General features: G+C 38.6%; 1 protein-coding gene across 4 annotated transcripts in view; it reads right to left on the minus strand.

Annotated features, from left to right (window-relative positions):
- PWWP2A (PWWP domain containing 2A) overlaps positions 1-24,325 on the minus strand; it is a 33,866-nt gene extending 9,541 nt beyond the window's left edge. For 3 of the 4 annotated variants that reach the window (XR_013998807.1, XM_081137427.1, XM_081137426.1), the window contains exons 1-2: positions 23,669-24,325; positions 4,802-5,766 (exon numbers count right to left, since the gene is read on the minus strand). Coding sequence is in view for 3 of the 4 variants with exons in the window: in XM_081137427.1 (XP_080993553.1) it covers positions 4,802-5,766; positions 23,669-24,240 (1,537 nt within the window). In the remaining variant the exon portion in view is untranslated. Of the gene's footprint in view, positions 1-1,958; positions 5,767-23,668 lie in introns of those variants that run through there. The other variant, XM_081137425.1, reaches the window with a different exon arrangement.
- Positions 24,326-24,637: the final 312 nt, after the last annotated feature.

The raw sequence follows: 24,637 nt of genomic DNA on the forward strand, positions 1-24,637 counted from the left end.
CAGTGGCATGTTAGTCAGTGTCTGACCAAGAAAAACATTCCTGTTAATTTCCAAAAACCTAGAACGACATCTCAAATTTTAAAAATTTCTATCAAACACCAAATTAAAGATGGATGGTAGTGATGGCTGCACAATGTGAGTGTGCTTAATGCCATAGAACTGTACACTTAAGTAACGGTTAAAACAGTAAATTTGCTGTTAGGTATATTTAACAGTATAAAATATCAAAAAAATCCACAAGTAGTGTTCTATTAATATAAGAAAATTTCCACCTAAAATCGAAAGGGGAAAAAAAAATCCTTGAGTCTATAAATGTTAAGTTGCTTACTTGAGGAAAGATTTTTTTTCTTTAAAAGTTGAACTGTTTCTCGTCTGATCTTAGTGTCAACTATCCATGATAAAGACACCAGGACATCCAGGAAAACTGACATCGACCATCTAAATCATCGACTTTAAACTTCCTATTCTTTTATTCAAAATAGCATAACATTAATTGCTAAAGCTTTCATTTTTAATTCTATTCACTTCGTTGAAGAAATACAGTAAGTATACACAAACTATACATATAGAATATGAAGAGCCTATTAACTAAGTCAGAACTAGGCAAAAGTAATTAATGCAGCTTAGCTGTTTTTCTCCTGGCAATAGACATGGCACCAGCCTCTTGTTCCACTTCTGAATTCCCTGCATCAGGCATTTCAATAGCAACCATCTTAATAAAATCAATCCCAAGGCCAACCCTAAATTTTCCCCATTTCAAAAAAGGGTCTTCATTATCCCTGCAAATTCCCTATTGGAGGCCATCACCGGCCCAAAGTGAAACATCCTCAATCAAAACATTACCAACTTTTCTGAACACTTGCCAGTCTCTTCTCTGCTACGAATACTTAAAAGTGAACCAATGCAGCACACCCATAAAAAAATTCACAATTTAAAATGAAGCTAATTTTAGGTCCATATAGATTTCTTAAGGTATTTCCAAATCCCAATTCAGTTATTCTTTATCAAGGATGTAAGTCTATCAAGGAAATGTAAATGTGTATCTTTCCTTCCACAAAACCACTATTAAGTACAATCTGCTCACAGAGGTGCAACTCAGTATTTTATAAATTAGAAACTCACCCACTAATGTATAGTTGATTTTAGTAACAGTTCCGTATTCTCTGCCTGCAGTCCTTCATATCTATATTCCTATTCTACTTAGTACTAATCTAAAATTACTCTTTATAGATTTTCCCCATCAAAGCCACATCAGGACACACTTTTGAGTCGTGCAGACTTCAGACTATTGAATTCTACTTTACTTCATCTTTTAGGTATCTGGTTCCACTTCTATAAATGAGTTGAACAGATATTCTTTCCAAATGAAGTCAGCTTTCTGGCCTATAAATCCTAGAAAACTAAAAGAAAAATGATCTGACACTAAATTTCTGAGAATTTCTAGAAATAAATTCATCTTTGGCTTTTACAGGTCTTACTTCACTTGGTTTCTCCCCTTGCTAATCCTTTGTCTTAGCCACTTTTCTTAGACCACCAGAGATCTGGCCCAAGCCTAGTTTTCTCTATGCAAGGGGGAATGTTATCAATTTGGTTATTGCTATACAAGTAAATGCCTCATTTTTTCATTTTAAAGAGAAATATAAAAGAAAAAAAAGGTTACAATTACCCAATTCCATCTGCAAATTTATCTAGCTGCTTAAATTTCTATTTGAACAGAACATTAATATGAAACTATTGGCTTAGTGTTCAGAAGTTTGTTAAAACTTGTTTCCCTATTGAAACTTCAGATGAAATATGCCAGACTGCCAGTTTATAATGGAGGGACCATTTGGCATGATTAGAGATCATGCACATTTGTGATTATGCTTCAAACCTTTTCCTCAAAGATATGGACTACATAAAATTGAGTGTTCTTTTTGTACTCAACAATGATGACTGTTTTCTTCTTTTTCCCTATGGCTTCTGAAACCAATCAAATTTGGTTTATGCCACAAAAGCACATTTGCCAAAGCACTGGACTATATTAGCAATCACTGTCAAAACCACATTAAGATGAAACTCACCTGGATCATTACAGGAAGCCTTGGAATTACGTATTTTAGGTGACTTTTTGCTCCCTCATTTAAATCTAAACCTTAGATAATGAAACTTTCAAAAGTATCTGAACAAATTCACTAATCTGAAGCAATTACTTGGAAAATCTTTTATGATACTTCCTTAAAACTCCTCAATCACGTTGTCAACCTGTTATCAAAAAAAAATTTTTAATAGCTGTTTCTGTTTGCAGGAAAGAATATGTTCTATTCAAGTGAAACATCTTGTTTTTTCAATTGTGTGTTTATTATAATCAAAAAGCATTGACTGAGTTCCCCAGAAGAAATTCTACTTTCTTTTGCAGAAATCAGTACATAAATCATAGAAGTCCATAACTTTAAGGAAGCTGAAAGAAGACTATTGATTTAAAATCTCCATTAATCTTTTCATTATTAATTCCATAGTTACTTAGCTATTTTAAGTTGGATTACTTAGAAATCCACAAAAAGCTGCTCTTTAAAAATGTCGTTTCCAAAAGTGTCAAATTGAAATAATATCAAATTTAAAAATTAGATACAAAAAGTATGAAAGCAATTTAATCTTGGGATAAACTTGCCTTCATAGGCAATCTGATATATTTTTCAACAATACAAAGCTTAAAAATGGCAAATAAGAAATCAAGACTTAGGGACATATCATGAGCTAAATTACTGGCCCCAAAAGTAATGATACCTGAGGCAGCCAGAGGACCAAAGCGAAGAGACTGGTTGTAATTACCCAAAAATAAAAAATGAAGTTATGTGATGAAATATTAAGGCTAGAAATGACAAATTAAAACCCATACTTTTATGAAAAACTGGCAGAAAGGTCTCAAATCTAGAAGCATATCAGACCTCTATACTACAAAACCTCATTTTAAGATTATCTATGCTCAGATATTATATTCTGATAGGGCAAATAAGGAAATAAGTTTGTTTTTTACCTCCTCTGCACAGTTACAAAGAATTTTCTACCATCTTGAAATTTTTCAAAGCTTTTTGAGAAACACACACAAATAATTTGGATTTAGTCGATTTTATTTACAGCTTGTTTTTTTACATTTCAGAGCATTACACAATTACATTTTCTCATTTTCTGACCTGCAAACAGATACCTTAAACGGAAATTTTTTTTTTTTAATTATCAAATTAGGTACATCCAAAATGCAACAATTACACGTATGACAATTAATTCACAAAGTGTAATTCATCAGGACGTATCCTAAGAATTTAGGAACAGCCAGTCAGGAGAAATCTGACCAAATTTAGCAACCAACTATTTACATATCCAAAGACAAACCTATCTGAACTCCCAAACCAGAAGTTTGAAAGCTTTTGTTAAATCCCCACTGAATAAAGGAGAGAGTGATGACTCAAACCTAGCCAGCCCTGGCGGTCTTAACCCCAAATACTGGGCTATTTCCCCAGTCCGCAACTGAATAGACAGCATCTCAGTTTGTCAAACACCTAAGTATCAAGCTCTTGTGTCACTATGCACATAGAAAGGTTAAGTGTTCATTAATTAAAACACAAGTAGTCATTAAATATCCACACAATTCCCCCCAGCTCACCAGCCCTTCCTGCAATCCCCAGTATGCAACCTGTGTCACATAGTGACAGGCTATATATTTATATATAGTATGTATGTATATACACACGTACGTGTATATATACACACATACACACAGTACTAGGTACAAATGGCAAGTAATAGTCCCTGCAAAAATTCATTTTCAGTTGAGGCTATGGCTCCTGTGCCTTGGGGTGGTTTTAGACTTCAAAACAAAAACTACCGCTAAAATCTCACTTCCTTAAAGACAAAATTCGATTGCTTATTCAGTTTAGCTTCTCAGTCTAAAATGGCTATAAGTTAAGTTTTATTTTAAAAGAGCAGCCAACTGAGTGCAATTTCTCTCTCCAACTTGGCCAGGCTATTTCGTAGAAGTTACTCCTAACTAGACTAGAAAATCTGTGGCGCCTTCCAATGGTTCTTGCCTACCTTACTGTCCATGTTCACGTTTCAAATTGTGTCAACAGAGCCCGCACTTCGGGGGTCAGCTGCTTGGCAGCCTTAGCTGCCTCTGTGATAGCCTTGCGATACAGGCCCTTTCTCTTCTTATTAAAGCGTGACTGGAAGTTTTCTAAAAAGGGGGAGAGTTGCGAAAGAGCAAGGAAAGAGGTTGTTGGAGAACCGAACCATGAAATACGGGCCTCCTGTCGAACTAAGAGGCCGCTATCTTTCCGGCTCACAGTTATAGTAAGAACACGGGCCGGCCACCATGGGAAGCCGTATATCTTGGCCCAAACAATGTCCCCTACACATATGGTCCTGCCATCTGGTGTGACGCATTTAGAGACGTTTTTGGAAAAGACTTTCATTTTCAAGGAATTACTGAGCTTTTTCTCTTCCTTTGAAGAGGAGGAGGTGGAAGAAGTGGAAGGTGCATGCATACTGCCTGGAGGAAAATCAAAGCTTTCAGAACTACACTCAGAGTTGGAGGATTTCAAATCATCTGTGCTATCAATGCTACACACTGAAGCACTGGAAGAGTCAGATTTCTTTTGATTTAGGGTCATGTAAACAGAGATATTGCTTTTGCAGCCCTTTTTGCCCAGTGTCTGTGGTTCATCCTGCTCACCAGGCACAAGCACTTCATTTGTGTCCTGAACCTCACTGCTGGCCTCTTCAGGGCCTTTTGAGGGACTCTGATTTTCTGAAGGGGCCTCACCTGCTGAGCGGGTAGAGGTGCAACGAGACTGGGGCTTGGGTGCCAACTTGCCACTCCGCATTTTCTCAAGTCCCGTCTTCAGAGAAGAGTCATTTTCTTCATTCCTGTACCTTTGTGGTTTTAAACGAACCCGGGGTGGAAGGGAACCTGAGCTAGGATTCTGATACCGACGTGTGAAATGGACTTTTGAATGTGCATTTTTGGACGCAGAGGTTTCACTTTGCTTCTTTTGTGCCTTTTCTTTGGCAATTTTCAACACTTCCCGAGCTTTTGCATGATCCATGTTCTTACTCTGGAGTACTTTTTTAGTACTTAACTGAGCTTTCGATGTATTCGCCTGAGCAGAAACTTTGACTACTCTGCCTCTGCTGTGAGGAATATTTGAAACCTTAACCACAGCATTTCTTCTCTGGCTTTCATTTTGGTTTTTCCCATCCACTTTATGGTCAGTTTTGAGTTTTTTGTTCACAGTAGTTACGCTTTCATTTCTCCGTTTTCTATCTTCATATTTAGAAGAGTCACTTGCACTACTACCTTTTCTAATTTCCTTTTTTTCAGCAACAACACTGTTTTTACATTTGTCACACAGAACTTGCCTGGGTCGTAGTTTAATAGCATTCATTATTGAAGTAGGTTCTTCCCTGTACATTTTTCGTTTGGGTCGTTTAATTTTCCGAGGAGGTGGCTGAGGTATTGATTGGTTATATGTGTCCCTGATAAACAAAGGGGGAGGGTAAGGTGCTCCTTCATGGAAGAGTGGTGGTGGTTTGGAAGTCCACAGGCTTTCAGCCAAGCTCGGCTCGGGTGGCGGGACAGGAGAAGGGTCATTGGGAACAGCACCATTCACCTCACACTTGACTTCTGTCCCTTCTTGGAATGTATTACTTTGGAGCTGCATGGCTTCAGGTTTATCCTTATATTCCCTTTTGGGAAATACTGTCACTGGGATCCCATGGGGCCCAAACCTTTGAAAGAAATGAAAGAAAAAGGAAGCTATTAATGGCTATAATACAATTTCTTAAACAATACCTAATATTTATTTGCATGACCTTTCCTGAAAATTATTTCATATTAATGAACAAAAACCCACCAACCACCTCCCCACAAAAATTCCAAAGCCCTCCATATTTTATAGGTCCCACATTTTAGGTTACAACAGAAATACTCAAATAGTCGCTCTAAGCAATGCCAGAATAGCTGAACTTATTTAGAATAGACCTTCCTGGTCTTGAATGACAAAGGATACCAGACACCTTAATATTAACATCTGTTTTTCATTCACTGGACTACACATAACACATCTAAACACATAACGCATTTATAAATTTGTAATATACATATCTTCCTCTGATTAGCTTTCAAAGGCTTCACAAAACAAATTCAGCCTTAGCTCCCCAAAAAATATTGAATCAGTAGAATCACATCTCTACTTTATTAACCACTAAAGTTTCAAAAATAATTGCCCCTTTACTCTTGTATCCCAACTCTTAAGCCTTTCATCACACCACTTCCCCACAAAAGTACTAGAAATTCAGATAATACAGGGTAGGGCAACTTGTACATGAAAAATTTACTTATAGTTTATTCTTGTATTATTTATTAATTATTACATTTTCCATACAAACTGTAAGCATACTTTTGCCCCACCCTGTATCCAAAAATGCTTATTTATATATACGTGCTTGCATCTATACATATATAAATGCACACACTTAAGCAAAAGTTTCACTAAATACTTAACCTTATATAATACATAATGATAATTTTTTCTACTCTTGTCTATTTATTTGATGCATCAAATGGATTTCAAAACTCCATTACAGGTCCAGACCCAGTTTGCAAAGCAATGGCATGGAACACAAATCTTTATACTATTCTCAGTTTCTAATAAAACAGGGTCAATAACCTTGTTTCTTATATAGAATTAGAAATAACTGGCTTAATCTGCCTGCGCTAAACACCAAGAACCAACCCTTAAACTAAACCCGCTATACTCAAGATTCCTGCACATAAAAATAAGTCACACTACCAAATAATTTCATCATATACATGTTAACATGTTAATTTTAAACACTATTTGAGTCAAACAACATTAAACACAATACAATTATAATGCCAATCCTTTAATGCAGAGGTGCTCAGAACCCAGGGAGTAGCTGCAGGTATAGTCAGGCAGAAACTGACATTGGATGCAAATGTTTTGTATATGTCTGTTATCCTGGAGAACGAGTCTTTGGTTCTCATATTCTCTAAAATGTCCTTATGCCCCCCAAAAGGTTCAGTATACCTTTGTTGGGAAGAATTCTTTTTTTTTAATATATCTTTATTGATTTCAGAGTGAAGGAGAGAGGGGGAGAGAGAGAGAGAAACATCAATGATAAGAGAGTCATTGATCGAGCCCGCAACCTGGGCATGTGCCCTGACCGGGAATCGAACCCCAATCACCTGGATCCTAAGTCGACGCTCAACCGCTGAGCCACGCCCGGCCAGGCAGAATTCTTTTTTTTTTTAATGTATCTTTTTATTTTTAAAATATATCTTTATTGATTTCAGAGAGAGGAAGGGAGAGGGGAAGAGAGAGTTGAAATATCAATGATGAGACAGTTGTCATTAATCGGATGCCTCCTCCACACCCCTGACTGGGGATCGAGCCCCGCAACCCGGGCATGAGTCCTGACCGGGAATCGAACCTCGATCTCTGAAATCCTATTTTGGTGTTCAGCCGCTGAGCCACACCCGGCTGGGCTGGAAGAATTCTTGACATTAGGTAACTTATGACTAGGCTACAGACACATTAATTCAGACACAGCTAAAATCAGGCAAGGATATAGGAAGAGCCACCACCACCAGGATATCTGGATCTAACACATAGTTTTCTTCTTAAAATCTTATTAGCTTGGTTATCACAAACCAACAACTTATAGCAAATACTTAGAAACCACAAAGGAAGAGGAAAGTTTTTTTTTTTTACCTAAGATGGGACAAGTTTGGGTCTGGGCTAGTCCACAAAGGAAGGACACCCTTCTGACTATTATCAAACTTTGAATTAAGTGGCTTTTTATTCTAGCAAAGCAGCTGTACCTAAGTGTTTGCTTCCTGACTACTTAACTGCAAGACACTTTAAGCATTTAGCCTTTTCTTATATATAGGTGCTCAGTAATACTTCTTCAAGATGACAGGACAGAGGAGAGGTAATTTTTATGTTTCAATGTAGAGCTACATAAAACAATACAACTTATCTGAGGTACGACCACTATTTGTATTAACAAAAGTTTGGCCCAGCCGGGCGTGGCTCAGCGGTTGAGCATCAACCTAGGATCCAGGAGATCCCGGTTCGATTCCCAGTCAGGGCACAAACCTGGGTTGCAAACTCGATCCCCAGTGCGAGGTGTGCAGGAGGCAGCCAGTCAATGACTCCTCTCTTCATTGATGTTTCTCTCTCTCTACCTCTCCCTTCTTCTCTCTGAAAATCAATGGGGATATATTTTAAAAAAAACAAAAGTTTCTAGCTCATAAGAAGCCATCACTTTACCCTGGCCAGGTAGCTCCATTGGTTAGAGCATTGTCCCAATATGCGAAAGTTGTGGGGTTCAATCCCCAGTCAGGACACATACAAAAATCAACCAATAAATGCACAAATAAGTGGAACAACAAAAATCGATGTATCTGTCTCTTTTTCTCTCTCTCCCTCCCCCTTCTCCTTTCTAAAATCAATAATTTTTTTAAAATAATAATTTTAAAAAGCTATCATTTTGTCATTACAGTTTCACATGATGTTTCCATAGCTGAACAATCAACAAATTTCCTTCCCTTTTTTTAGGAATAACTAAACCATAACCAGGTCACCGTTTGTCATAAAGTTTCACAGCTGTCTCTTACTAACCTTGTATCCTCAGGTGTTACTAAACCTCTCTAAGTTCAGTTTCCACATGTGTAAATGGGTTAACACTATTTCCTACCTTAAGGATTCAGGTTAATAAATGTTAGCCATTTTTCTTGGCTAAAATTTACTTCATATAATCTGACCTTATTTCCAATTAATAATTCTGGAGTTTGGGATCCTTTCTATCTCTTTAATTTATAATCATCAATCTCAGGCGATGACCCAACCAATTATTAAAGTTATTTATATCAAATAAGCTATGGAATCTGAACCGTTTACCCTCATGGAGTTTAATAAGAACATTAATTTCTCAGCTGGGTTGATTTTTTCCCCCTTGCCTTTCCCTCTTAAGCAGATAAAATACAAGCCTTAAATGTTTTTAATAACATAGTGATCGCTTAATTGTGTAATGGAATTGCTAGCACCAAAAGAAAAAGGAAAAAAATAAGTACAAACTGGTAATTCTGGGTGGTGGATGACTGGGAAAAGCAGAAAAACAGTTTTAAAGAATAACATTTCCTCAAAGGAAGGGAAGATAAATCACTTTTAGGGGAAAGGGTTATCAATATCCTGCTGCATATCTCAGCAATCATGCTGTCAGCCCTATACGGACAACACTTAATACCATGGCCGTGTTTCAAACTGAGGGTGGTGATGGTTGTGAAATCAATCTCAAGGATTGCAGCTGTGACTGAAATTTTAAAATCAGTGTACATATATGTAACAATAATGAATCTGTTTCACATATATGTGTATATATGGATTCACATGCATGTAAAATGTATTTGTAACTATGCTCAAAAGTTTGAAAGCTACTAACCTATGAAACTATAACCGTATGCCCTAGCTGGGTGCTCAGTTGGTTAGAGCATCATTCTGATATGCCAAAGTTGTGGTTCGAACCCGTCAGGGCACATACAAGAATCAACCAATTAATGCATCAATAAGTGGAACAAGTCAATCTTTCTCTCTCTCTAAAATCAATAAATAAAAATTTAAAAAAAGAAATTCTTAAAATCCTTGAATCTAATTTCTCAAGTGTAGTCTGTGAAAATCTGCAACATAATACTCTGTAGTGTTTGAAAATGCAGATGCCTAAGCCTGCCTCCAAGACCCAAGGCCAAGACTCTCATAAGTTGGAACCAGGATCTTAATTTTTAACAAATACTTTTTGCTTTAGTTTCTTCTAAGGTGAAGACATTTATGTTCCATATGAATGCTCAAAGGGGGAACCTCAGCAGAGGAAGATTTTAATGATAATGGTAAGGAAGAAGGCTGATTAAAATCCCTTGCCTAAGCTTTTTTACAAGAACGTTTTACAGATATTCCAGGAATTGAGTAATAAGACACAAAGTATTTCTCCTCTTTTCTCCACCCCTTCTTTGTACAGCATGAAAATATTTATTAATATTTTAGTGACCTAGTCTACACCTACCCATTTTCAGTCTTCTTTAACCACTACCCAAAAATGTTAAAGGAAAAATATTCAGGCATTATGGCATAAATAAAAATAGTTTCTGGCCCAGCTGGGCATGGCTCAGTGGTTGAGCATCGACCTAGGATCCAGGTGATAGGGGTTCGATTCCCGGTCAGGGCACATGCCTGGGTTGTGGGCTCGATCCCGTTGGGGGAGTGCGGAAGGCAGCCAATCAATGACTCTCATCATTTATGTTTCCATCTCTCTCTCCCCCTCTCCTTTCCTGTCTCTGAAATCAATAAAGATTTTTTTTTTTTTTTTAAAGTTTCTGGGGAAAACCAGATGAATTGTACAAAAAACCTCTCTGTGCGATCTTTGCAACTTCCTGTGAACCTATATAAAGTTTTAAATGTAGCCATCTTCTTAATAATTTAGGAGTAACGAGTGCCAAAATTTTGAGGAGGAAGAACACTTGGGCTTAACAGTTATTTTGTGTCAAGGCAAGAGAAAAATCACTATGAAAAAGAATCCTCAGCTTATGTAAAGGTGAAACAAATGTGTATGTAGAGTATTGAAGCCAGAATTCAAAATGTGGCTATTATAGGAAGTAGGAGAATGTTTTCTATTATTTAGGTTCCACTTTAGATATATGAATTGTATTGATTCTAGCTTTGACTAAATGAAGGTTTTATTTGCCCAGTGATAAGCTTTACAAAATTGTGGTATTCACTCAAGATTTCTAGCATTAGCAATCAATCCTATACCTAAATATATGCATCACTTCTTGGAATGAAGCTCATAACCATCATCCAAATTCTCTTTCCAAAGGAATACCTCGACCAAAACTAAAAATGTCATAAACTACTCAATTCTTTAAAAAACCAGGCATATTATAATTCCTACTCGTATTCTGAAAGTATTTTTTAAATGCTGCTATAGTGTTCATCAGCATTAACTTGCAACTCATCTCTGACCTAGGGTTATAGTCTTCCTTCCTGTTTACAACAGTTTAATAGTGCACAATGATTCTCATACTTTCCTCCAATTCTGACTGCAGCCAAGCTCCAACTGCAGGAGATTCTTTTTAAAAATATTATACACTAAAAGCAACAAAAAACTAAGGCACTATAAACTTTAGGTGCGCAAACAGAGGTCTTGGGGAATTCAATGCTCAGGAAAAAAAGTTCAGGAGGGTCATTGAGACAGGCCTCCAGTGTTCTGGCTGGACCAAACCTCTCTCCACTAAAGAGATCAACAGAGGACAAAAAGAAAACTTTCCCTTCCAAAATTCTTTTCTCTTAAAGAACCTACAGTAAGAAAAAAATTTATATTCAATTAACTTAACAAATAATATCCAGATTTATTTCATTTCAAGTAGAGGTTTTCAGAAACTACCTCTCCTTAAATTAGCAAGAAGTTAAACCATAAAGGAGGAAAAACTGTGAAGCAAGCTTATTTTGGTCCACATTTCATCTGAGATTGGTTGTGTCCAAGTGAACTTCAGCACAAATGAAATTCAAGTCAGTCATATGTAACAGAAAATTTTACAAAAGAAAAAGGTACATCTATGCCTCAAAAAATTAAAAATATGAGCCAGCACACCCAACTCCTGGGTAAATATCCAAAATAATTGAAAACAGGGTCTCAAAGAGATTATTTGCACACCAATGTTCATAGCAGCACTATTCACAATAGCCAAAAAGGTAGAAACAGTCCCAGTGTCCACTGAGGGACAAATGGGTAAGCCAAATATGGTACATATATATGCATTATTCAGCCTTAAAGAGTAAGTCCTATCACATGATACAACACGGATGAACGTTGAAAACATTATGCTAAGTGAAATAAGTCTTGTCACAAAAAAACAGACACTGTATCATTCCACTTAGAGTATCTAAAGTAGTCAAAGTCATAGAATGAGAAAAGTAGAATGACAGTTGCCAGGGGCTGGAGGGAGGAGAAAACAGGGAGCTGTTTAATGGGTATAGTTCTAGTTTTGCAAGAAAAAGTTCTGGAGATGTGTTTCACAACAATATTAATGTACTTAACATTTACTATAAAGTTAAAAATGGTTAAAATTGTACATTTTATGTGTTTACCACAATTAAAATTTTTAAAAATTTTTCATCTCCCTGATATGTAGAGGGGAAGCTTTGATGAGAAGCAGTGTATTTTCATGGTAGTAAAGCAATTAGTGCCAAAAAATTATTCTAACGCCCAGGCGGGCGTGGCCCAGTGGTTGAGCAGTGACCTATGATCCAGGAGATCGAGGTTCGATTCCGGGTCAGGGGACATGCCCGGGTTGCGAGCTCATCCCCAGTAGGGGGTGTGCAGGAGGCAGCCGATCAACGACTCATCATTGATATTCCTCTCTCTCTCCCTTCCCTTCCTCTCTCTGAAACCTATAACGATGTATTTAAAAAGAAAAACAGCTGTGATATATTGAGCATCCATTAAAAAAAAATTATAGTAACTACACTGGGGAATGATAGGACAACACCCTGACCTGAGCGAGAACCCAAGTGAGCATCACCAATAAGAAAACAGCTATTGTGTGCCTGCAGATGAGGTACCCTGAAACAACACTGCCTGAACTGAATCCTCTTGAGCAAATATCAGACAAACCTCAAGTGAAGAAGAGTCCCTATTACATAGGCTCTGTTTTATATTGCATATATTGCAACTAGATCATCTACTGGAGGGAAAAAAATCTTTAAAGGACATTATTGGAAAAATTGGCAAATGAATGAAATATGGGCTGCAAATTAGATAAAAGTACTATATCAATACTTCTTGGATTTGAAAACTATATTATAGTTACATACAAGAATATCTTTGATCTTAGGAAATAAATGCTTAAGTATTAAGGGGTAAAGGAGGAGGATGTACATAACCTACTTTCAGAGTTCAAGGAAAAATGTTTCTATGAAGAATGATAAAACAAATGTAGCAAAATGTTAAAAATTAGTGAATCTAGATGGAGTGTATATTTGAACTAATTTCAAAATAGAAAATTTAAAAAACAAATTTTTTAAAAAGTATAATCTTAAATTTAGTTTACCTCAATTCCACCAAAACATTTAATATTTAATATTTTAAGCAAAAACCCACAAAACCCACCTCAAATACCAGTGTAAACAAAATCTACATTTAAGTACAAGTACGCTAATTATAGTCAGGGTAAAAAACTAGGTCCCAGCCTTAGGACCCAACTTCAGTAGGTAAGACTAGAATGCTCTAGTCACTGCCAAGAGGCTACAGACTTCAGGGGGAAAGAAAGCACTGCGGAATCGCCATCAAGCAGTGGGATTTGCAGGAAATGATACGCCTAGAAGGGCCAAAGCTGATTAGGAGATGAAATAAGAAATGGTGAAGAGTGGTTACCCATTTTTGAATGTTGGTAACCAATTAACTTGGTTTAATAAAATAAAACACTGAGCAGGTGGTTGAAAGTCAACAGAGGTATCAGATGTAGCCCAGGAGCCACCAGTTAGCAGCATGATTCCCTCCTCTGTAGGAGACAAACAAGGATTCAGGGGTTTGAATAAGCAATGAAAGACAGGTAAGCCACCTGGCAGAGAGGAGGCTGCTACAAGGTTAGGTAGGTGTGGTGGACGGAGAACACTAGTCTCAGCAAGGCGAGTTCAGTGAAAGGGTTCAAAGTGTCCAAATCACTGCTAAAAACTTAAGCTCAGCTATACATACTAGTCTGGTCCCATCATTTAATAAGTACGAAGAGCACAAAAAGGATTTCCTTTCCCTAACTTTGGAATGTCGTTCTCAAGAGTCCTTTTCTGTTAGGTTTTAAAAGCATACAAGAAGCAGAGAGACGTAAAGAATTCAATTTCCCTAGTGAGACTTTTTTCTCTTCACGACAAAACCCAAAATTTCCTCACAAAGCCATGTGCCCCAGGGGTTAGTGGGGGAAAAAGACTGAGAAACATCTCCCACCCTCCATTTGCAAGCAATTCCTAGTTATCTCATCCCTAGTAAAATATAAACTTCATGCTTCCTTATTAAAGAGGAAAGTTATGCTTTGCCAGTATTACCTGAAGTTTCTACAGACTCTTTCATGATACTTTAAAGATGCAAATTACACGGTAGCCCACACTGCAACAGGATCTAGGTTGGTTGGCTATTCAAGTGAACCCATATTAAGTGACTATACTAGCTGTTGTCACATTCATCCTAGTTCTACCACTTAACACTTCATAATAATTAACACTTATACAGCACCATGTGGAACACACTATTTTAAATATATACTCATTTACAGTAATTGATAATCATCACAATACCCTATTAAAGTGCTATTACTACCCCCATTTTATAGTTGAAGGAACTAAGAACAGAGAGGGTAAGTGATCTTCCCCAGACCACACAGCTAGTAAACAGCAGAGCCAGGATATAAATCCAAGCAGTTATCCCAAAGTCAAGTTCTGAACTACCACCTCCCTTCACCCTCTCCTCCACCAGCTTCCCCACTAAGGGAGCAGGGCAGCTGTCCACATGTTCTTTTCTGAATCCCATGGATGTTGACCGGCTTCAGAATTCATGATTTTCCTGGTAATAAGCACCCTATTATTAAGCATATTATTATTTCACTAGTGAAATGAAAAAAACATTCACACTAAATGGACAAATAGATCTAATAGCCTCACATAATTTCAGGTTATGATAGGTTTTTGCCACCAAAAAAGTAACAAAAAGTTCAGTTTTCAGAGCTTTAGGATTTTCAAACTGCAGTTAAGTAACTTGATAGAACTGTCATCAAGATTAAAGAATATACATAATTGCTTACCGTAGGGCCTAGTACACAGTAAGCAGACAGAATACATAGGAACTATTACTATATTAAAATTAAAATGTATTAGGTTTTATTAAGTAAATGAATGATGTTCTTAATACAAGGGCAATCTGCAAGGACTATGGGTATCCAAATAGGTGAGAAGGGAGGATGATGTTAGCAACATAAAAACAAAGCATACACCAATTATGAACAAGAATACGAGGAAAGATCTTTGTAAATTAATGAGTGGGGAAGGGGACGGCATTAAAGTCTTATAAAAACATCTCTCTACCATAAAAATGTACTCAGTCCCTTAAAAAATCACATATAGTTTTTGAAGGTGGAAGAAAAGAGGTTAAACACTAATTATTTAGATTTCAAGCTCCCAGTCATGTACCTTCTAACAATCCTCTTAAAAAACTTACCTTGATAACTAGGTTTGAAAGTAAAAATGGAAACTATAGAGAAAACACATGCCTCAGTCTTTTGGAAAGCAAAAAATAGTAACATTTGTATAGTGTTCAATTATACTACTAAATTCTTTTTAAAATAACCATCCAAAAAAATAACAACAGCCACAAAGTAGCAAAATATTTTTACAAGCAGACACATCTTGACTCAGTTTTGTACACTACTTAGAGCAACATACTTGACATTTTCCCAGAAAATGAACACTGCTGTAAAGGACCTTTTTAATTATTAATGTAAATACTCATCACAGTTTTCAAATACTTGAACAGAATTCCCTTGATCCTGGCTCTAAGACACCATAAGCAGTTTTAAGTTTTCTGTTTCCATTATGATTTCTATGTATTTTCAACATTTCTTTTGTTATGTACAGTAGGGTCCACCACACAGAAGTCTAAGTATTTCTCAACAGATGGAGAAATACATTTAAAAAGAAATGTAATCAATTAATTTATTTCACAGTCCTATTTTACCATAAACAGGTAGTCCAGCAACTTACTGTGTTTTAGTCTTTAAAATCCTTTTCCAATTCAATCATCCAGCACTTAAATGCTGATCTCGTGCTCTTAGGAGCTCCAAATCTGACTCCTTTCAACAAGTGGACTCCATTGTTGCCAGGGCCTGGCCAGCCAAGGCAAAACAAATGATACCTAACTTAAGACCCAGGACCATACATGAACAAGAAATCCTCATTTCTAAAATGCCCAAAGAGGTCACTAAATTGAACTGAACAGCAATTCACATTTTCAGAGCAGCAGCAGTTGCCTGGTTGGTTGTGTGAAGAACAGAGAGCTCTATCATTTCTACCTACCAAGGTAACAGCCCCACCAAAATCATAAGCTAAAATGGTGATAAAATATAGTTAAGTATATTAGAACAGGGTTGTTTTAAAATCTTAGAGAACTGTCTATCATTCAGAAAAACATTGTCGCCCAGCCGGGCGAGGCTCGGCGGTTGAGCATCGACCTGGGATCCAGGTGATCAGGGTTCGGTTCCTGGTCAGGGCACATGCCCGGGTTGCAGGCTCGATTCCTGGTCAGGGGCGTGCAGGAGGCAGCTGATCAATGACTCTCTCATCATTGATGTTTCTATCTCTCTATCCCTCTCCTTTCCTCTCTCTGAAATCAATAAAGATATATTTTAAAAAGAAAAAAAAAAGAAAACATTGTCAATATACCTAGTATCTGCCACTTAAATTTAAGCAATTTACTTAAATCTCCGGGAGCCTCAGTGTCTTTATCTGTGAAATGGGATTAGAATTCACTTCATTGGATGTTCCAGAGTAAAATGAAACAATGTATACAAAGTGTTTGGCACAGCGCATGCATTAACAGTGGGAAATACAGCCCTGACAGGGTGGTTCATTTGGCTGGAGTGTCATCTGTGCTGTACACCAAAAGTTTTCGAGTTCGATTCCAGGTCAGGGCATGTATCTATACTGCGGGTTCAATCCCTGGTCAGGCATGTATGGAAGGCAGCCAGCCAATGTTTCTCTCTCACATCGATGTTCTGGTTTCTCTCTCCCCCTCCCCTCCCTCCCTTTCTCTTTCTCTCTGTTCCTCTCTAAAATCAATGAAAACATATCCTTGGGTGAGGATTAAAAAAAGGGTGAAATACATAGTAGCTATTATTAATTACAGAAAGTAAAGCTTGGCAGCCTTCTTAGATGTTGGGAATATGCAGAAAAGTGAAATCAAGTATTATAGGAGGTGCAAATTTCAAAAGCTAAAAAACACTCTTCTGCAGTAAAGTGATATAAATTGGTCTAAAGGGAAACAGGTGAAAATTATAGTCTACCGAAATTTCTAGTGGTCAACCAGATTTAAGAAACTTCTTGCAAGTTTAATTACCAGTGCTGTAATAAGGATCTATATCTGCCACCCAAGTGGCCCATCCCCACATGTATTGCTTCTTTGTAATTACATCCATTTGAAATTAACCAGTAACTTTTAAACAGGTTTAACAAATTTATCATTCTACTATTTTGGCACAACAACCCCTCACCCCCTAAAAAATCAATTATCTCCAAATACAGTCTGAGAATCACCAGCATCAGAATCACAAGGTTAAAAATGCAAAGTGCACAGACAATAGTATGGGGAAGGCCTGGGGGTGGGGCAGATATTGGGTGGGGGAGATCAATGGAGAGGAAAAAAAGGGGGACATCTGTTATACTTTCAACAATAAAGATAATTTTTTTAAAAAAAGCAGTGGTGGAGAGGAGCTCAGAAATCTTACGCACATTTCTTTTGAGGCCCACTGCCCAAAAAAACTGTTTAGCAAAAACATTCTATATTAAATCCACCCAGAATATAACTTAACTTCCACTCAATTTCTTGCAAGATCTGCCACTAGAGCAAGCTCTGTTCTTCTGGTAATGTGTGCCTATATCCATTCGGGAATTTAAGGAGAACAGGGCCAATAAATATAAAGAAATAAAGATACACTTTACAGGCACAAATAACCACTACGGACTTTTCATTTTTTTATTAATATGAAAATAACTCAGCCATAACAGAGAAGATGAGCACATACTACAAAACCTCTTTAAAAGCCCCACACAGAAAAACTGATCTTAAGATTAAACCTAGTTGCATCGAGAACACAGTACACAGTGAAGTATGGTCTCATTTACACAAAAAAGGCTGAAAATTAACCTCATTAGAAATCCCAAGTCCAATAAAACATGCCTAGCGTAGTTTGTATATAACACATCTAGTTATCTAGTTTAAAATTTAGTTATAAAATTTAATATGATGTAGAGGATTCTTTACACTCAGATTCAAACTGGGTTTTTAATGTCCAACAACTAATCACTTCCAAAAAAATTCATTTCAGTCCAACATGCAATGGAAGAGCTCACTCTCAATATAGTATGTGTGTGTATATATATACATATATACTAGTATGGTAGTGGGTGTCCTACAGCTGTCTGGGTCAGAAAGTGATCAGCACTTTCCTCTATGCTATTTTACTGTGTGAGGCCTTTATCAACACCTTGGGACATTGCGCAGAATAATCACTAAGAAATATTTGTTTTATTTTTAAATAAATATTGATTTCAGAGAGGAAGGGTGAGGGAGAGATAGAAACATCATTGATGGGCTGCCTCCTGCATGCCCCCTGCTGGGGAACAAGACCAAAACCCAGGCATGTGCCCTGATTGGGAATCAAACCTTAATCTCCTGGATCACAGGTTGGAGCTCAACGGCAGAGCCACCCCGGGTGGGCAGAAATATTTGTTTTAAATATGTGCAACCCAACACAATCATTCAAGCATACTACTTGAGGGCCTAAACGCTCAACCTGGATGCTTAGTGTAAGCTACTGATACCACTACTCACTGCTTCACCAGAATGGCTGTATATTTTTCCCACCAAAAGTAGGGCTATTGCACCATACGTTTCATGGTCTCTGTAAAGAAAAAAAATCATTGTCTTGGTTTATATTTTCTTAAAAAACAGGTAAATTTTCTACAAACTGCATTAAGGAACTTGGTGAAATCTGAAGTTTTCTAAAGAAATTACCTCAATTCTTTTTAATGCAACAGTATCCCACATACACACACAAAAAGTCAGCATTTATAAAAGATAAATTCTGAAATACAACTAACTACAACTTTTAATAAGCATGTACCATAAAATTATAAATGCACAAGGATTTTTAAGCATTAGCATTTACTTCATGATTCCTTCCTTAATTTATATCAGGTCCAAAAAATGGAATTAAGAAAGATTTTTCAGGATTTCAAAGTAGCTTTATAATTATGTTTTAAGACATGGAGAACAGTACTAAACAATTTAAATGATCCGTCTGTGCATAAAGAAACCATAGGTCCCAGGAAATACTGTCCTTCAGGTATGGATTGAGAAGGCTGAGAAAACTCTTGCCTTTGCAGATAATCTTGACTGGTTAATTTTTTCTGTGTTTGGAATTACTGAAGTTGGAGGTATATTTAAGGGATAGGTCTAAAAGTTTTTCTGCAAGCAAGAGATATCCATATTATTTTTAGTGACTCAAAATAAAGCTTTCGAAAGAGGCCCTCACAGGACTATAGTTGTTGTCCCTTCACAGTTTGCTCCTGAGGGAAAAGAACTATTTAAAAACATTATGGAAACCCATGCAAGGGGATGCAATAGGAAAAAATCCAGAATGTGGAAAATTCTACCAAACTATGGTTTAACAAACTGCAAGGAAATAAAGTAATGGGAGAACTGCAGATGAAAAACCTTATGAAACTTACCAACCAGTGGCAGTATATAAACTTTACTTAGATCCTAATTAAAACAGGTGCTGACTGAGCTGTTAATTTTGACACAGATCTGTGAAATTTTAACCCTAACTGGACATATGATGTAAAGGAATTGCTGTTATTTTAGGTGTGGTAATTGCAGTACAGTTTCGGTTTTTAAAGTCCTTATCTTTTTGGAGCTCTATACTGAAATATTTATGGTCAAGTGATATGTTTAGGATTTGCTTCAAAATAATCCAGTGGAGGTGAACATATGGTAACACAAGTTTGGCTAACGGTTGATAAATGTCAAAACGAGGGTAATACATACATGGATGTTCACTTCTCATAATAAAAAATTAAGCAAAAACCACTGATTTATTATTCTGTGTAAAATAAATCATTAAGATGGTTTAACAACTTGAAGGTATGATTATATAATGCTAAATGAAGAAACAAATGTACCTATGTCAAAATTTCAAAAGTATAACGTTAAGGAAGAAAAGGGAATAGGAAAACTAAATTAAATTTGTGGGTTGATTATTTTTATCTGCTAGTATTACACTATTGTCATTAGACATTGCTAATGAATTCAGGAGTAGGCAGGTAATTTAAACTACCTAAGAAGGCTGGTATAAAATAGTGGGGGAGCCTAGAGTAAACCAGAGAATGAATGGCTCACCTTAAAGGCATTCAGTTTCAAATAAATACTATATGATACATAAAATCTGTTTTAACCTGCCAGCTGGCATGGCTCAGCGGTTGAGCCTCGACCTAGGACCCAGGAGGTAACTGTTTGATTCTGGTCAGGGCACATGCCTGAGTTGCCGGTTCAATCCCCAGCAGGAAGGGAACAGGAGGCTAGATCAATGGCTCTCTCATCGTTGATCTTTTTCTTTTTCTCTCTCTCCCCACCTCATCTCTCTCTGAAACCAATAAAACATATTTTTTTTGAAAAATCTGTTTTAACCAGATATTCAAATAACCTCACTTTTAGGATCATTTATTGGCCAAAGCCAATACATTGAAGAACAAAAGGAGGAAGTAACAATCAGGATGAGACAGGAAAACCAGACCAACTGGTCACTCTATTCCCTTTACACATATAAATAAACTGAGGCATAAAGTTTGTTTGCTTGTCTGTGCTTAAGTGAATGGCCAAAAGTCAAAATGAATTAGCCTGAGAAGAACTAGAGACTGGGGTGCAGAGAGGCACAGATTTGCCCAAAGTCACAATGTTAATTGGAGGCCAGTACTAGAAGCCAAGTACACTGACACTGTCCAGATGGATCTACTATTTAGTACCACTGTCTTTTCTTTCAGTTTTTTAGTTACATGTGTCCTGCTCCTTTTTTCCATAAAAACATTCTCCTCAAAAATGTGTTCTTCAAGCAGCTAACTCTAAAAATAAGGCAAAAAATAATAATACAATGAAAGGAAAGGGAAGAATGTCAAATGCCAAAAAGGAGACTCTGGATCAGTCCACACGTATATGAAATCCTGTACTCTAGCATCAAATGCTTTCTACATGGTAAATAACTCTTCCAACTTTAAAAGGCATTTCTGTACTGTGCATATTAGAATAAAATAACTAATAAAAGCAATAACTGGCCCTTTTTTAGACTGAAGAACACATACACTGATGCACTTAGTCTCCCAAATGTTAATTTTTTCTTGACTATCTCACTGAACAGGCAAGAACCAAAACTTCAGCACTTACTCTGCATTCCAATATACAGCTAAACAAATGGGAAGTCTCCAGGCAGACTGCTCCAAAGGCTATTAACCTGCTAAAGAGTCTGCTTGGCTCTAACACCCATAGCCTCTGGATTACCCCATACTGGTACTGAAATCAAGATAAGCACTAAATTTCAGAAATATGCAATTCTTTAGTTACTACTTAAAAGAAAATTTGCCAGCCCGACTGTTTAACATGAAAATAGTATAGGCTTTTTAGATTCAGATCAACCTATATTTGAATCCTTACTTTGCCATTTGTAAGCTAAATGACTGGCCAAATTAAATGAACCTCAGTTTCCTCCTATATAAATGAAAATACCACAAGAGTTATAAAGACTAAATAAAGCATGTGGTACAATGCCTAATACATACTAGGCACTTAATAGGAAGCTCTTATTTTTACCTAAAGGTTAAACTCAGTGGCCAATTCAAATAGAATACAAACTATTTTTAAAGCAACTGATGACTATAGTATGGTCTTGGGAGTCTACAAAGGGTATCTACTGGATCATTAGCTAACCCCAAAAGTGCACCTGAAGGTACAAAATCGCCCTAGGCAGTGTGGCTGCTGGTGGGTTTTGCCTTCAGTTTGTAAGAAGAAGAAAAAAGCAACACCTGTGAAGTGCAATGCATGAGGAAAACCTGGGAGGGTGTCTTACACACAGATGTGGCTCAGTAAATAATTGTTGAATGAAAAGTTGATGTCCTTCTTAATGGCTTAAAAAAATACTTTAATATTAACCTTTTACATTTTAATGTTTTGAAATTTCACTTCAAAACATTAAAATGGAAAAGGTTAATAATAAAAATAGCTTCCCCAACAAAAGAAACTGGTGTTTATAAGAAGCACTAATTAGCAAAATAAACCAAAACTCAAAAAATAAATTGCAATTCTCTACCAAAGAAAATTTTTTAAAATGTAAAACGCCAACACAATGAGCACTTCAGAAGAGGAGAGCACTACCCATTCCATTTCCAGAAACAACTTACCTTTCTGCACCTTCCTTTTGCAGATTTGAAATCCAGATTCTCACACAATCACCAGCCTTCACTTCTGTTTGATTCAATAGCATACACACTACTGACTCTTTTTCGCTATTAAATTCATCAGTAGAAAGCACACTAGTCTTATTCTGCTTCCTAACTATGAAAACCGTAGTGCGAAAGTCCCAAGTCAAAATTTAAAAAAACTTAAAAAAAATTGAGATTAAACAACGTGAAGAAATAATTGTAAAGGTTCCTCATTTTTAGCCCCAAACATCATGCTTCGAAACGTATTTTAAATAGATTTTTTCCCCAAATGGGAAAGGTCTCTTGCTTCTTGATGCGAGGGTAAGGAGTTAAAAGTAAAACATACTAAAATAAGCCATTTCCAAACAGGTGAGATACCATCAGAGTGTGTGCTGTTGTAGGAAACAGAATGGAGAGCAGTGAATGGGAGTCTGCACTTCATATCTGCAAAAGAAGAGTAAAAAGGTTAACTCTACACTTAGGCTATCTTCTCTATCTATTTAACGCAACGCTCATAAACATTTCAAATCAAAGGATGAAAATGTGCTGGCTAAGTCAGAGGTCTGCGGGTGAACTCAACCTTTTTGTCCTTAATACATAAATTTAAACTATATCTACAGTATTAGAGATCAGTATTCGAACGCTTATACCACACCATCTTGATATCCAAGGTTTTTAAAAAATCCGTTCTCGTCTTTAGACTTTCCTTCAAACTATCATCATAATTAGCCAAATGTGTTTCCTGTTGAACGATTACCTAAGGAGAATTAGTTCTAACAGTAAGAATAACCGTCAAAAGGCTCATTTTAAATAAATGTTCTTCCCCTATAAACAATGACAGGTAATCTTTTGGGAACCCCAATGCGCACACCCCTTTCTCCAACCTTGTTAAAAGTTATGCGTTCATTTCAGAACACAAGTGCCTCACACGCGATCTCCCCCGCCCAGCACCCCGTGCTCAGCAAAAACCCTTGGCCTTCTGCATTAAAGCCCACCCCCACCCCGCCCTAGCGTGGCTGGGCTGCGCCGAGCGAGACCAGGGGCGAGGGGTGGGAGCCGCGGGACCCCCGCCCGCGCTGCCCACGCGCCCCCGCGCCCCTCACCTGGCCGCACACCTGCCCTGGCGGGCGCTCACCTAGGGCAGGGACCGCCCTCTCCCGGCCTCGCGCGCCTGCCCCACTCGGAGCGCGCGCCACGCGGGACCCGAGGGCGGTGGGGGCGGCGGGGAGGCGGCCGGCGGGGGTGAAGAGGCCGCCCTGGCTCACACCCTCCCTGGGGACCCAGCGGACAGGGGCGCCCAGGGCGCGTGCTGGGGGTGGGCGCGGTACCTTTTGGACAGATCCATAAGGACCCCGGAGAAGAGCTTCTCCCCAAGGCGGAACGACACGACGAGGGCGTCCTCGATGATGTGGTCCAGCGTGACCCGCACCTCCGAGCCGGGGATGAGTTGCGACACCGCCGAGTCCCCGCCCGCCGGCGGCACGAGCGCCGGGGTTGCGGGCTGAGGCAGCGGCGGCTCCTGGAGCTCCTGAGGAGCCGCAGGCTGCTCGGGCGGCGGTGCAGGGGAAGGTGGAAGGTCAGGCCCTTCCTGAGGCGCGGCTGCCGCCGGCTCCACTACCCGGGCGGGCAGCTTCTCCTCAGCCTCCAGCTCCGGCCTCGCCGCCTCCGGGCTGCGGGCGAGCTCCCGCGGCGGCGAGAGCGGCGGCTCGTCGGCCTGAGGAGAGGACTGCTGCCCGTCGGCCTCGCCGTCCGGCACAGATGCTTCAGTGGCCGTGACCGGGAGGGTGTCAGTACCGGCCTCGCTGCCGGGGATAGGCTCCATCTCCGGCTCGGCCTCGCCGGCGCCCCCCTCCCCGGGGGACGATGCAGTCGCTGCCGCCTCTGCAGCCACAGCCGCCATTTTCTTCCTGGCTTCTCCCTCCTCCAACTCCGGTTGCAGCGGCGGTGGCGGCAGCGCTGCTTGGTTCCCTGGGCCTTCCCCTCCCTCCAGCGAACACTTTCGTCCCGCCCTTTCACTGATGCTCGTTATTGGCACCGCGCCATTGGTTCCGTCCTACACTCCTCCCTCACTTGTGATAACCCATTGGCCAGATCCGCCGTCTATTATCTAGTCAGTCCATCCTTCCCATGCAGAGTAGGAACTTCTCATTGGCCGGGTGAGTTGTCAACTGTCGAATCGTGGTGGAGGGGCGGGCTCAAAGTGGGCGGGGAAAGTCAAAAAGCTGAGGCTTTCAGAGGCGGGAGAAAGGAGGGAATCACGTGGCGCGCCAGTCCTTTCAAAGGCGACCGAGGGGGCG

Source organism: Miniopterus schreibersii, assembly GCF_964146895.1.
Source record: "Miniopterus schreibersii genome assembly, chromosome: 4".
Taxonomy (NCBI): domain Eukaryota; kingdom Metazoa; phylum Chordata; class Mammalia; order Chiroptera; family Miniopteridae; genus Miniopterus; species Miniopterus schreibersii.